Raw genomic sequence first — 15,767 nt, 5'->3', positions numbered from 1 at the left:
GTCTCGTGGCTACACATACATTTACAAACTGATGAGGTTCCTGTTTAGGCAAGCTAAATTCCAGATTAGTCAATGATGTATGTTTAAAAGAGGCATCTTAAATCTAATGTAAGTAAAATAGCTCCTAAATGCTTCATGGCAGTTTTGTTGCCTTCCTTCCATCCTTCCTTCCTTTCTGGCCTCAAACTCAAAAGATCTGCCTGCCTCTGTCTCCTGAGTCCTTGTATTAAATAAAGGCATGTGCTGCCACCACCGCCTGGCAGCAATTTTGTTCCTGAAGCTGCTTAGTTCTTGATATCCCATGAAACAATTCAGTAAATGCTTCTGATCTACCAACAGAACCTATCCTCAGAAATCTGGAGAAGTGGCATATTCCTAGCACCCATTTCAGATGAATGATGATCACATATGATTTCAGTTGCAAGAAATCCGATGCCCTCTTTTGGTGTTCATAGACAACTAGGCATCCATTTAGTGCACATACTCACATACAAAATAAAAATAAATCTTAAAAACTTGGTAACTTTTTACTCTTTTAACTATGGACCTAGTCCCACCCAGCATCATCTCATCCCTGGACTACCGGCCTCCAGGCATCTGCCCTGTACTCCTCTTCAATTTTTTGATAATATAGATACTCTCTCAAATAAAACCCACATGAGATACTACTTCGTTGCACTTCCAGTATATCAAACAAAGTAAATCCATACTCCATACAATGACCTAGTCACTTAATAAATACTAGTCATGTGATTATTTTAAATTAGTTCCATGTTTAAGCCAGCTACATTTCAAGTGTTCTACAGGCACATAAGGTTGGTACTTAATGACTTGACTTAATCAACTCAAAAATGGAAAATATTCCCATCATTGCAAAAATCCAGCTAGACAGCTCTGGTCTTTATCTGAGATTACTAATCTTTTTTGGTCAGGTGAGACCCCATATTCTATCAGAAATAATCATTTTTTTAAGAAGGTAGCCACAGGCAATATGTAAACAGACATGGCCATCTTCCAATAAAACATGATCTCCAAAATTGTTTGTTTGTCCCAGCACGTGCACTGTAGCTGGCTGACCTCTCATTCTCTGAGACATTCAGCTCTAATAAGCCTGAACTTCCATCTGTTCCCTGAATGTGCTGGGTACAGCTAGCTTAGGCTTTCACTTTGCCCTTCCATCTGTCATTATCACTCTTCCTTTAGGTTAACTATGTAACTCCTACCTAACATTTCTTTCAGATCTTAAATGTCACACACACAGACACACATGCACACACCCCCCACACATGCACGAGTATTTGGAAGCAAACCTCTAACCTCAGGCATACACAGCAAATATACCACCACTAATTCCCAACCTTGCCCCTAAGTGTTGTCTTTCTCAACAAAGAAATTGGAAATTCCACTGTTCTAATCCCCTTTCTTCATCTAGTATCTTATATTCTAGTATTTATTTTATATTTATAGCCTTTCCACCTACCTCAAGTCCTATTCCTATTGCTTACACCAGGGTCTAGTTCAATAAATATTCACATTTAATGGCTGGATTAATGAATTTAGTTTAATCTCTATGACATATGAAGATACTCAAGGTAAAGTTTACCTTTAGACTTCTACATGCATGTTTCCCTGCTCTTGCACTTTCAAACATTTATTTCATGTTTAATTTGTAAAAACAATAGTCAAAGCAGATCATAAACAATGATAGATTACACGTTTTGAAAGGTAGGAGATAAAACTCAGCATCTTCTAAAATGAACTTAGAGAAGTCTGGAATATCAAAGATAAGAGGGATATCAAATTCCTATTAAAAAATTTTTAAAGATACATCAGTTTTTTGGTTTTGTTGAGACAGGGTTCTCCGTATAACAGCTTTGGCTGTCCTGGAACTCATTCTGTAGATCAGGCCGGACTCAATCTCAGAGATCTGCATGCCTCTGCCTCCAGAGTGCTGGGATCAAAAGCATGTGCCAACACCACTCAGCTCAAGATTTACCTTATTTCTATGTGTGTGTGTGTGAGTCTGTGCCAACATGTGCTAGTCTGCAAACATCAGAAGGCACCAGACTCCCTGAAGATGGAGCTGTGCATGGTTGTGAGCTGTCTCAAGTGGGGGTTAGGACCTGAATGTTGGGCCTCTGAAAGAACAGGAAGTTCTCTTAACCATTGATCACTCTCTCTCGAACCCATGAATGAATATTTTAAAGCTTTCCCTACACTTCCGGTATAGTACAGCTCAAGCCATTACAGAAAACAGATCACAGTGAAAGTACAGAAGGACAATAGATAATTTAGTTTGAAATTGTTTAGCTACTCAGTGCATAAGAGGTCATTTCAAAGTAGAACAACAAAAAGGAACAGAGTAAATCACATTGTATTAAGAATTTAATACAACGGAACCTTTAAAAACCAGTATCCTATGGAGTCATTTACTTCAATTATAATTAATGAACAGGATAAAAACACCAAGATTCATCTCAATGATCCTAGTGATTTATGAGTTTAAAAACAACAAGCCTGAATCAATTTTCTTTTTATACAATGTCCATTGCGGCCCTGCCCTGCTTCCACACACAGGATGTCACTTACCTTCACTCTCTGAGCTCGAAAGCCTACGCTTGTGAACTCGCCTGATTTCTTTACCACGCCGTAAACTTTTTTGGGAACCATCACTTTCTGAATCTTCTTTGTAGTTGATTTGTCTTTTCTGATTCCTTCTTGATCGCCTTCGCCGGGTTTCTACAAAATCATCACTAAAATCATCGCTAAAGTCACTTTCTGTTAAAAAAAAAAAAGGAGAAAAAAAATTATAAAATTTAAATCCACTGGTAGAAGTTTACCTAGATTAGGCTACAAAAACAGAGTGTTACTAGAGTTTATTTGTAAAAATTTTAGTTGAATAAATTTTATAAATCATATTTTCTTTTAAAATAAAAATTAGAGCCAGGTGATAGTGGCACACACCTTTAATCCCAGCACTGGGGAGGCAGAGGCAGGTGGATCTCTGTGATTTAAAGGCCAGCCTGATCTACAGAGTCAGTTCAAGACAACCAGGACAGTTACCCAGTCTCAAAAAAAAAAAGCCAAAGATCACAAATGTACACCTATATTGTTTTTGTTTTGTTTTGAGCTAAGGTCCCTAGTCCAGGCTGGCCTTCAACTTATGCCCCTTTCAACACCACTTTCTGAATGCCGGGTATACATGTCCACTGCCATGCAGTAGTGAGGATCAAACACAGGGCTGCAGGCATGCCAGGCAAGCATCAACTGAACAGACCCAGCCCCACCAACATCTACCATTAACAGTTAATTCTCAAGATAAAAAAGTAGATGAAAATAAGACAGGAGGAGAAGGGAGAGAGGAGATAAAGGGAGGATAGCTGGTAGAACATCTTCCTAGCACTTGATCCCAGGCAATGCTAAAAGAACAGGGAAAATTGTTAATTCTATTTTGTAATACTCCGTATTACATTCAATTGAGAACAACTAATTGCTCATCATGCAGAGAATAAGCATGGGGTGCCTAGTCACAAACAGGACATCCCTACCATGTATGTTTCCCCTAAGGCTCACGGGTCATCACAGAAAAGGAGCCAAAGGTTGTGGAAGACCAGAGCAAAACTTTCTGGACATGAAAGGATAGCTGTACGGGTGACCTCACAGAGCTATGGATCTCTGCACAAGATCAAGGCAGTAAACCCTCCATACACGAGGAAGGGGCTTGTGGCCCGAGAGGCTGAGGAAGTACTGATGGCTTCTGGAGGAGAGTAAGTCAGTTTTGGTAAGGGCGCGGCCACATGGGCATGAGCCAATGGATGGCTCTGTATCCATGTGCACTGACTGCATTTGGCGGACTGGAAAATAAAGCAAAGTACATACAATATGGTTGGGAGAGGGGAGAAGGTAGATCTAGGAGTTGGGGAGAAGCGAGAGGATAAACATGATCAAAGTACATTTAAGTATGCACTTTGGAATTCCCAAATAAAAATACATTCTAAAATATAATTGTTTAATTACAGCAAACAAATGTTTTTAAATATTTCTCTACTATCATTCCTCAGCATTTAAGTATCAAATTAGTCTTTGGATTGCATTGTTAGAATGTTTGATTTTTTTTTTAATGCTGTTTCAAGTTCTGAGTTGAGTTTTCTAACGAAAAATATTTAAGTGTATTTTGGCATGGCGTTAGAACTTCCAATTTCTAAAACCAGCCTAAAGACACTTATAGCAGTCTTTACTGTGAAACAGTACTCTCAGCACTGACAATTAAACAAATCAAAACCAATGGGGAGAAACAGTGAAGGTGGCCTATGACTGGCAGCATCAAATGGATTGAGGCAAGACTTCTTTATGTAAAAACAAACACATCTGTATCATCAGTATGCAAAAATCACATATTTATAAAGTAACTGTTTTCTTTAAATTAAAAAAATTTTTTTTTCATTTATTTATGGAGGCTGGGCGCGGTGGCAGTGGGCAATCCTTTCAGTGCCTTGGTGAATATGCGGCGCCTAGAGGACAGATTAAGGCAATGGGCTCTCTCCTTTTCTGCCACAAGGGTCTCACAGATCAAATACAAGGTTTTCAGGCTTGGGGAACATGCACTCACTGAACCATCTTGCTGCTCAGAAGAATTTTATTTTTAAACTGCAGAACAATAAACAGGGTCTTACTATGCAGCCCTGGCTGTCCTGGAACTTACTATATAAACCAGGCAGGCCTATGTATGATCTGCCTGCCTCTGCCTCCTGATTGCTGGGATTACAGGCATGGGGCACCATGTCCACGCCTAAAGAACTGCTTTAAAATTAAATTTATTTGGTACTGGAGAGATGGCTCAGCAGTTAAGAGTACTGCTGCTCTTCCAGAGGACCCAGGTTCAATTCCCAGCACCCACATGACAGCTCACAACTCCAGTAACTCTTAAAAGTCCAGTTCTGGAGGATTCGACACCTATTCATAGACACAACAAGGCAGAGAAAAAAATTGTTACAAAAAGAAAAACTATTTTTAGATATTTATTCTCGGTCAATATTTGACTCTCATTATCTATTTTATATTCCTATACACTGGAAAAGTGACTCAGGAATAAAAAGTTGTGAGTGGAAAAGCTTAAGAAGCCTTGAGTGTTGAATTAATTGATTTTGGTATTCCTTCACCAACACCTCAAAATATTCTCAGAAATATTTAGCACAAGAAAGATTTATCATAAAAGAGTTTGGCATGAACCTAACATTAATTTGTGTGAATTTTTTTTTTTCAGATGTGAGAAAAAGCAACTAGCAAGTCATACGAAAAGGTCTTCAAAGTCTCATCGGGACACCTATGTCAAACTAAGTAATTTCAACATCTTGTAACTCCAGGAGTCACAAAGGCAACAGAGTTGCTTGGTTACAGACAAAAGGCATTCTTACCAGAGTCTCTACTATTCTCCTCAGACTCTTCTTCCTCTTCATCATCATCAGAGTACTTTTTCTTTGGCATCTTTCTCCGCAAACGCCTGCTTTGCCTCATTGGCCGAGAAGGATGCCGTCTCAGCCGACGGCTACAGAAGTCAGTGTCACTGTCCTCATTGGATGGTGGATCTTCTTCACTTTCATCTGGGTTTTCATCAGACACTACAAATTCATCCTGAGATCTGTTCAGGAAAAGCCAGATAGGCCATGATGTAGCACTTAGTGTTTGTTTTGTCTTATTATGGTATATCTAGAAGTGATAACCAGTTTTTCCTAGTTCCAAACACAAACTGTAATGAATCTAGTAAAATATTAAGTAATACTTAAATATACATTTAAAAAATTATGTCACCTTCTATCTATAAAATGAATATTCTACCATCTATCCTTTTCTTTGTAGAAACTGTGAAGATAAACTGATGCTGAATTTTGTACATGAATTTCACTGACCTCTTTGGGATACATCTTATATCCAGTATCTCTGAAAATGTTTATTATTTCTCAACCTATTCTTTTATCTACCAGCCTGATTATTTTTGAGACAAAAATCTTGGCTTCTTCTTATAGAGAGGGATGGAGTATTTCCGCCTGCATGTGGATGTCAGCAGACAACCTGTACAGCTGGTTCTTTCCTTCCATCTTTACATGGCCTCAAAAGAAAAGGTTACCAGGCTTGGGTGGCAAAGACCTTTACTTGTTCAGCTCTTTAGCCTCATATTGAGAAGGATTCACCCTGCCTATAACTTCAACCAGAAACTTGGTGCTTATCCTGATCTTCCCTCCTTTCATCTCATCCCTCAACCCTTTCAGTATATTTTCAAAACTATTTTTCAGGAAAAAGTTCAAATTTGTATGCATGACAAAAGAAGAGAAATAGAAAAACCCACTGCATATTTGGTTCTTTTTTATGTTCTGGTTGCAGCTCTACCAGGGCGTTCTCCATTTCATCCCTGTAGTCTTTCTTTTCTGGGCGTTTCCTAATATGCCTTGACATTTGAACATGTGGCTTCTATGTTCTGGTTGCTTTCTTTTCCCACCCTGCCTCGAACTCTGAACTTAAAAGGCTGCCCAAAGTATTCCTTCTACACATGTCAACTAACTCTACTTCTGTTTGTGAAGTTGTCCTGACCACCTTAGAATTAGCCAACTACCTTCAGTACCTTAATTTTACTTTATCTATGTTACAGAGGCAGGCAATGCAGAATAACTTTTCTGTGGTTTTGCATACTTATTAACAAGCCCAAAGGAGAAATTTCACAGTACTGTTTATACTCCTTTTGTATAGAAGCTATTCTAACCCTAATATTGGACTAGTTACCCTTTATCCAACCTCTAGAGAGCACCAGATAGAGGACAAGAACTACTTACTTCTTTGTAATTTCCCACACTTGATTAAGAAACCACTGATAAACTTTGTAGCAGAAGAGAAAGCTTTCAATAAAGAAAACTACAATTATAATTAACCAAATTTAAATACAAGTTTAATATGAAACAACTGTGAATATAGCTTTAATTTTAACCTAAAATGAATCAAAATCAGTAATCACAAATCTGCTTAAATAACCCGAAAACAGATTGCCCGTGTATGTGAAGAATAAAGGTCACAGCATAACACAGCCAAGGCTCTCTGAGGACCCAGCTCTGTTTAAGCTGGCCCCTAGACACATACCCATCACTGATCTTGAATTCATCCTCACTCTCTTCTTCATCTAGGTTGCTGTCACTATCCAGATCATTAAGTCGCCGGCGTTTCTTCCTGCGAGCAGCAGCAGCCCTCTGGGGCCGTTTATTCTCCTTTCTTTCTTCATCCAAAATAGTAGAGATGTCTTTCCCACGATGACCCGTGATGGTGGAGATATCTTTTCCTCGGCCGACTCCTGAGAGGAAGAGGTAACTGAATGCTTATTGAACCTCCCCTGTAACTTTTGAGAGCAGCAGCTCTTCCTTTGCTTAATTTCTCTTAGAAATACGCACATTCCTCACAACTTCAGCTGATAATGCTCTAAAGAAAGAATTAACATGCCTAGCCTACTCAATGTAAGGTCACAGGGCAGAGACTCCTAACTTTACATTTTGATTTGTTATACCACCAAGTAATGCCTGCCCCCACTCTATTTCATTGGCTGTTATTTGGTGGAGAGCTGTTAAAAAGCCTCTCTGTGAGGCCCGGGGTGGTCGTGATTTCATGATTCTCACGTCTCAGCATCCTCAAGTATAGACATGTATCGCCATACCTGGCTCAATACTCTTAGTGTGTGTGTGGTCTCAAGAGTCAGGCCTCTTCTTCCACTTGGTAAAGTCCAAGCTCTAATTTAAGCTGTTGTCAGGACTGTGTGCAAATGCCTCTACCGAGTGACTGTGCCAACACTCAATTCTCATGGATTTTAGGATTTTAAAAAACTCATGTGTATGTTGTTTTGTAAGTGAATGCGACATGTGTGTGAGTGCCATCAGAGTCCAGAAAAGGCTATCAGATCTCTTCAAAGGAGAGTTATATGCAGTTGTAAGCTATCTAACATAGATGCTAGGAACCAAACTAGTCCTATGGAAGAGTAGCAAGCGCTCTTAACTACTGAGTCATCTCTCCAGACCATTTTTTTTCCCATTTTCTTCTTTTCTTTCTTTCTTTTTTTTTTAAAGAGACAGGGTTTCTCTGTGTAGCCTTGGTTGTCCTGGACTTGCTTTATAGAGCAGGCTGGCCTCCAACTCACAGAGATCTGCCTGCCTCTGTCTCTGAGATTACAGGCATGTAACTGCCACATCCAGCTGAGTAAACTGATTTTTAACAGATTTTGGATTATCCATACATTTTGAAGTTTTGTAGTTGTAAAAACAACAGAAACGTTTCCTAGTATTCTAATTAGGACCAGATATACATTGTTTGATCAACGAAAGAAATTAACATTTTGTATTGTAGCATAAAAATTAATTACTAAGTTCTGATTTAATACACTGGCGCTATGTCAACAGATTACTTTGAATATGAGACAGTTTGTTCAGCATTAGCACTGGGAAGAATAACCTGTTGGTGGAATTATGTGAAAAAGAATGAGTTAAACACCTACCTCCTCCATCAGCCTCTTTAATATCATCTTCTATAGCTTCATCAATTGCTTCATCGAACTCATCAAATCTAAAATAAGCAAAGGGATGAGATTCTAAGCGGTATTTGTGTGTGATGTCTACAGACCACCTACACAAAGCAGCTGCAAGAGTCTGTTATTCTCCCCACTTCAACTCACGTGTGATGAACTTAGGGCATGGGGCACTCATGAGCACGATTACTGTCCTCTTTAAAAGAATAGAAAAATAGGAAAACAAGAATCCCTGGGCATCTTCTGCCTTGTAAAGTTAAAGCAAGAGGACCACCACATATATAAAGAAGCAGGCCCTCACTAGACACTAGATCTACGAGAACTTCTACCATGTGAGCACAAAGCACGAATGTAGCATCAGTGAGCCAGAAACAGGCCCTGAAAAGCTCCCAAATCTGTCACTACTTTCATCCTGAACATTATAAAGCCTCTGGAACTATGAGAAATTCATTTCATTTGAAATGCTATCCAGTCAATAGTATTTCTACACAAGAATGCAAAAAACATTAATACAGTATCAGTATATGTGAAGTAAGCACTCTGCTATTCTCTCTCTCTCTCACACACTCTATACAATCAATCAATAAACAGGTAAGTAAAACCTACAAAGAGTCAGATAATAAAGTTTTAGGCTTTTTAGAGCACAAAGTTTTTAACAATCAACTATGCCACTGTAATGAAAATAGAACTGTAAATCAAGTGTTCAGTAAAAGTAGATGGCTGTGTAAAAAAAATTCTTAACACGAAAATTTCAGTTACATATGGTTTTGATAAAATGCACTGTTTCAATCATTTATAAAAATAGATGCCATTCTTACGACACAGACAGTACAAAACCTACCAGCGGGCTAGCTTTGGCTTAAAGACTCACCTCTAAGTCACATGGCAAAGTAAGTTGGACAAAATCACTCCTCCATAGGAAGTGTTAAGTCCAGTTATAATAACTATTGAAAATAATTGTGTTGTTTAAATTCATATACAGATGATCAAAATTTCCAACTAAATAAAATGCGCTTTTGCTCAAATGACTGTCTTCTGATTTAAAGACAAGGAACAAGAAAAATTTATTTCTAAGATTACTTTCTAAGTAAGATACATCTTAGTTTAGGAATCAGGTGGCACAGATGAACTCAGACTACTAAATATAAAAGTAACTTGTGCTGTGAATCTGTGCATGCACGTGTGTGCATGCTGTGTGGACTGAACACAGAACCTTGCTCAGGCTAGGGAAGTGCTCTACTACTACGGAGCAGCGGCGCGGCCTTCAAGTCTTAGAACCTAACACCAGAGATATCAAGTGACATATAAAGAGTGGTTACAAATCACTAAGTTTGGAGAACACCCATTTCTGTCTTGTGTATCGGGGGGGGGGGGGGAAGGTAGGTTCTTTTACTATAGCAACTTTCTTTTATTTCATACCTGTAGCTTATACATTTCCTTGTTCTTGTTGATCTCCTTTCAAGTAAATTTGCTTTGGATTTTTTTGCATCTTTTTTCTTTTCTTCTTGATCTTCAGAAAAATCTGGCTCCTTTAAAGATAAAAGTATATAGGTGTAACAGAGAAAGAGTCCTTGGAATTAGCAGCTTAAATAGGATACCTAGATAGTACACATGAAAGGTTTGAAGAACTCTTCGTTATCTACCACAGTGAATATACACAGAAAAACTAAGATACAAATTAAAAATATCGGTAACTTAATAGGAGAACTATTTCTGGATTGAAATTCTTACACTCCTGTGAATTTACGATAATAGGTATTAAAATAACCAAAATGAAGTTTTTCTACCAATTCACTGTTTTAACCAATAATTAAACATGATACACAGAAAACTTTGAATACATATGAATGATGACTTCTTGAAATGATTTGATTTAAACTGAAAAATATCTTGGAAAGCTACTTAAAAGTTGTGATTCATTGTGAAAATAGATAGATAGATAAACAGCAGAGATGCTCTCTGGGAACTGTGGAGTGTAACGGCTCACACCATTAACCCAGCCTGGAGACAGACACTCAGAAGGCAGAGGCAGGTGGCTCTCTTGGGTTCCAGCCTGGAGACAGACACTCGGGAGGCAGAGGCAGGTGGCTCTCTTGGGCTCCAGGCCGCTCAGGGTTACAAACCCTGTCTTAAATCAGCAACAGTAGCCCACAGCAAAATCAGGTTGGAAGTTATGTTTCATGAACATTCAGGGATGAGGTACCCTTAATTAGAGTAATAAATGTAAAATAATGGTAGTTTGTCAAAGAAATTAAATTATAATAGAAATTAAAGTTTCAATAGTGCCAGATCAAATGTAAAATATTCCCAAACTAGTCTTAACTGGTTTATGCAAGTAACACATTATAAAGCTAAACGAATTGCCCCATTTACAACAGAAACAACAGAACATGACCCCAAAGCGATGAGCTGTAATTTAGTTTAAACTGGGCTACCTATTCATAATAGGTAATAATAATAATAATAATAATTTTAATACTTATTTCTCTTAGTGCTCAAATTGTTTAGCTTTAATAGAATAGGTATGTTAAATATTAAAACAAGACATAATTGGGGGAAACTTTAGAAAGCATAAAGCAACTCCTCTACAAATACTACATAAATCTGGACTGAAAATGGATTGGTGGTTAAGAGCACTGGCTGCTCTATAGAGGACTCAGGTTCGATTCCCACGACCATCAGAGTGGCTCACAACCGTCTGTAACTCCAGTACCAGGGGATCTGGCACCTGGTACTGGACCTCTGTGGCCACTAAGTATACATGAGGCACACAGATATACATGCAGGCAAGAACACTCAAACACATAAAATTAAAAAACAAACAACAAAAACAAAACTATCGAATAGAAACTTACTTGCGGAGGAATAATGTTTTCAATACTGATACCAACATACACCAAGCGTTCTTTCCTTAAAACAAAACAAAACAAAACAAAAAAACAAAAGCATAAAATAAGATTTGCTGAAGAAGAAACTGGTCTGAAAATATCATCATTGTAGACAGTAATGAAATTACAATCTCATGGTACTTAAGAGGCTGTCGCCAGTGAAGCTTTCTTCCTAGAGAACTCGTATGGATGAAAAGCACAAACTTGGCTGGATGTGGTCACACACACCTATTATCCTAGCACTTTGAGAGGTAGAAGCAGGCAGATTGCTCTCAGTCTGAGGCCATCCTGGTCTACAAAGTGAGTCCAGGACAGCCAGGGCTACACAGAGAAACTCTGTCTGTCTTGGAAAAACAAAATAAAACAAAACAAACCCCCCCCCAAACACACACAAAAAGAAAAAAAAAGAAAAAAGAAGAAGAAGAAGAGGAGGAGGAGGAGGAGGAGGAGGAGGAGGAGGAGGAGGAGGAGGAAAAGGAAAAGGAGAAAAGAAAAGCACAAACTTATAAACGTGCCGGGAATGGTGGCAAATGCCTGTAATCCCAGCAGAGGCCATTAGATCTCTGTGAGTTCAAGGCCAGCCTGGTCTACAAAGCAAGTCAAGGACAGCTAAAGTACAGAGACAAAACAAAAAGGAAAAGCACAAACTTTCTTACCTATATGAAAGCTGTATTTTTTAACTGAACTAGATAAAAAAAAAAATCTTCTGTGACATGACAATGTGGTTACATGGAAAGCTACCTCTGACTAGACAAACTGGTTAACTAACATCACTATAAAATAATGACTAATAAAACATACTTAACAAAACTATCTCAAGGCTTCAGTGAGTGACATTAAAGCCACTCGTTTCTTGTGTGGAGAAGAAAAATTGGAATGCAAACACATGACTAGGCATCCAACAATGCAAATTAAGACACCTGTAGAGGAAAGCCAAACAATAACAACAAAAAAGAATATGGATCCCAACGACACCTTCAAGAAAAAAACAAAAACAAACAAACAAACAAAACATGTTTGTTTTAATTCAAAAATAATCAGCTCTATACAACATGTGCTTCCTCTGGACTTCTCAGTGTTAATCCAGTATAATAAGGACAGCTTGAGCTCGGAATTCCAGAGGACATTAAACTCAACTAACAGACCAACTGTTCTTTCTTCCCTACTGCAGTGTTCTTTCTGAAAGGAAATTAATGCATTTACTTGTCTAGATATTTTGGAATGCAACTTTTAATGTGCTATGAACTCTAGACCCTTCTAACAAGAAACATAGGAACACATGGTGAAGCTATTACATTTATGAAAATGATAAAATCACTTTAATTACAACTTTGTAATCTATCAGGCGGTAAATAATGACGACAATCTTGAGTATTTCCTGGTTTGAACTGTTATTAAGTACATGGGATATACATCTGTCCTTGCAATAATCGCATTCATTGAAATACTAATTTTCTCCTTTAAACCTTGATTACTTTTATTTGTCTGGTATTTCTCTATTCAACTGAAGAGACATTTGCTCATGTTCACCATGGGTAGACTTATATAAGTTTGGAAATCCATACATAACTAAGTTATGGGTTTCTGCACTCACAATTACTTATCAATTGATTGCAGACAATTTTGAACAATTCTACTAGAAACATGAAAAGATATAGATTGATTTTATCTGAGGCTTTTTGTGCAGGATCTTGAAGGTAGACATGATTCCTCACATAGTTCTCTTAGTAATCTTTTGGCCAGATGCCTTTCACTCTATCTCACTGGCTAGACCAGTGATGCTGCAGACCTTATCATTACTAACTCCACTCTTTCTAACACTGCTGTTTTACACACCCTATTGTCTGACCTCCATTAATATAATATGTTTTCTGGCTGGAATATAGACACATCCCCTTAGTACCCACTTTAACCCCAAACAATGAAAGTAAGGTCAGTTTATAGAAGGAAGCAGGCATGTTTAAAAGTGATGTTGAACTAAGGGGCAGAAAAAGCAACAAATCAAAGAAAGATCTGACAGCATAGGATATGACACAGGGAAGAAAAACAATTTAAGAGAGCAGCACAGGAAAGAGAGAAAAGCAGTTTTACTGGAAGAATTTTTACAGATACAGGTTGAAGAGAGAAGAAGCTATACACAGGTAAGGACAGAACGAGCTTGAGAATGAGAAGGAGCCAGAAGGCTAGAACAGATTGCTAGAGTTAGTTTGAGGCCAAGCAAAGCAATTCAATCAGAAGCTGAAAAAAGCCAGTTTGAATCAGTCAGCTTAGAAAGGAGTTTGAGCCATAACAGCTGAGTGAACCAGCAAGGCAGAGTTCAGAAAGGACAAGAATTGGTGAGCTTATTCAGGAAAAAGCCTCTAGACAATTGAGAATAAAAGTTACTCTTACATCCATTCCTCTGACTTACTAGTACATATTTTCTGAAATGAAGAACATATCCTTTGATGACTCCACCACTACCTAGAGTGAATAGTTGAATCTCTCTAGCCAGCTATGCAAAAGCTGTTTGCAATCTAGACTTCCTCTTCTTTTATGGAGATCCATCCCATTCTTCTACCCTCACTTTTATATTCTCCCATTGCTCATTTTTCTAAACATCAACTAGAAATGTCTCTTCTATGTCCGCCTATATAATCACAATTTATCTTCCAAAGCCTTCCCTGATAATCCACACCTTCTATAAGAATTTAAATGTTCCTCCATGTTCTAGGATTGTGTTGAAAATCAATCTATCTCTCACTGGTCTCTATAGTCTCTCTATCTGTACTCTCTGGTAGGATGTCAGTTCATTGTAAACAGATTTTTTTTTATTCATCTGTTTTATTCAGTTGAGTATGCAGTGGATTTGAATGAATGTTTAGAAATGGAATAGTCAAAGAAAGTACAAATAACTATAAACTTACTGTATTCTGAATCCCTACTAAATATATGGCTCAAGGTCAATCGTATTTGCTCTAAGAAGCTACCTCAACTGTTTTAATCTACACTGCAGTGAAATAATGAAAACAGTATATTTTACTGTCAATATGACAGCAATTAAATAAATGGTCCTTATTTACCAGGGTTAGTACAGCCCAGCCAAAGAGATGGCATAAGTTAAAAAAAAAAAAAAATCAAGTAGTTCCTTATAATTTTCTTTTCTTGTGTTCAACAATAGTTAAGTACATTTCCTCCACAAGATGTGGGACAATACTTTTCCACAACAGATTTCGGTATTATACAGAGGGAACTGGCAAACTTGTGAGTAAAAGGACACCTAGTATTTCAAGCTTAGGAACTCACTGGATCTTTACTGAGCCACACAATTCCACTGTTGCAGTGCAAAACCAGCCATAGTAATCACACAAACAAATGAGCAAAACTGTGTTCTAGGAAAGTTTACTTATGGGATATGAAATGTGAATATCATGTAGTTTTCCTACATCATGAAATGATTTTATAGTGTTATTTTTAAAAACATAAAAACCATTCTTAGTAAGAAGTGCAAACAGCAGCAGCAAACCAGACTTAACTTGCTGTAGCTTGCCAAATTTGATTTAGACAGATGTGTTCATCTAAACCGCCAAATCGCACGGAAAACATTGGCGCATGTGTCAGTTTACCTTCGCTCTGCGCGCTCTTTCTTCTTCAAGGCGACATCCAAATCCTGCAACTGCTCTTCTAATCTCTCACACAGTAGTTTCTGAAGGAGCAATATGCATGTGTTATTTTTAACGCTGGGACGTAGGCCGTACATTTCATGCTTAATATTAAACCTAAGGCTGTTAATCCATGAATTGAAGATGGCGACATGGTGAATAAATACTGAAACACGCTTAGTTTAAAAAAAGTGTTCAGGATCCACTTAACAGATGATGAGCAAGGTATTCTGTAAGAAAGCATGTCAGACAAACATAGCTTTATAAAATAAAAAGACATTCTCTGTGCCTACCCGGCTTTCAGGTTTCAGAAATGCAGTTTATTACTATTCAAAACACGGTCATATATAGTAAAAAAAAAAACAACACACACACACAAAAGACTTTAAATATATATATATATGCGTGTGTGTATATGACAAAGCACAATGCCAATATAAAAAAATTGAAAAATACACACAAAACAATACTACATGGCTACTGGATAAAAACAAAGCATAAAAAAATATAGATTAAGCTATGCTAAGCCACAGAAGGTAACTTCAGAGAAAATGGCGTAAAGCCATTATGTTGAAAACACAGTAAGGTTGACCTTGTGAAACAAAGTATCCAATTGGTGCAGAGAACAGAAATCTACTGTTCTTCAGTTTTACGAGAAAGTATGAATTACCAGAACACTGATGTTTC

At 37.7% G+C, this 15,767-nt stretch overlaps 1 protein-coding gene across 1 annotated transcript in view; it reads right to left on the bottom strand.

Moving 5' to 3' along the window:
- Positions 1 to 15,767, bottom strand: part of Rsf1 (remodeling and spacing factor 1) — a 122,015-nt gene that overhangs the window by 7,931 nt on the left and 98,317 nt on the right. Inside the window, exons 9-15 of the mRNA XM_021634798.2 lie at positions 15,045 to 15,124; positions 11,407 to 11,461; positions 9,971 to 10,080; positions 8,522 to 8,589; positions 7,126 to 7,333; positions 5,415 to 5,638; positions 2,590 to 2,778 (exon numbers count right to left, since the gene is read on the bottom strand). Of these exons, the coding sequence (XP_021490473.1) occupies positions 2,590 to 2,778; positions 5,415 to 5,638; positions 7,126 to 7,333; positions 8,522 to 8,589; positions 9,971 to 10,080; positions 11,407 to 11,461; positions 15,045 to 15,124 (934 nt within the window). The remainder of the gene's footprint in view (positions 1 to 2,589; positions 2,779 to 5,414; positions 5,639 to 7,125; positions 7,334 to 8,521; positions 8,590 to 9,970; positions 10,081 to 11,406; positions 11,462 to 15,044; positions 15,125 to 15,767) is intronic.

This window comes from Meriones unguiculatus, chromosome 14 (genome assembly GCF_030254825.1).
Source record: "Meriones unguiculatus strain TT.TT164.6M chromosome 14, Bangor_MerUng_6.1, whole genome shotgun sequence".
Classification (NCBI taxonomy): domain Eukaryota; kingdom Metazoa; phylum Chordata; class Mammalia; order Rodentia; family Muridae; genus Meriones; species Meriones unguiculatus.
Note: the sequence above shows the minus strand (reverse complement) of the source record. Positions and strands in the feature narration are given on the sequence as shown.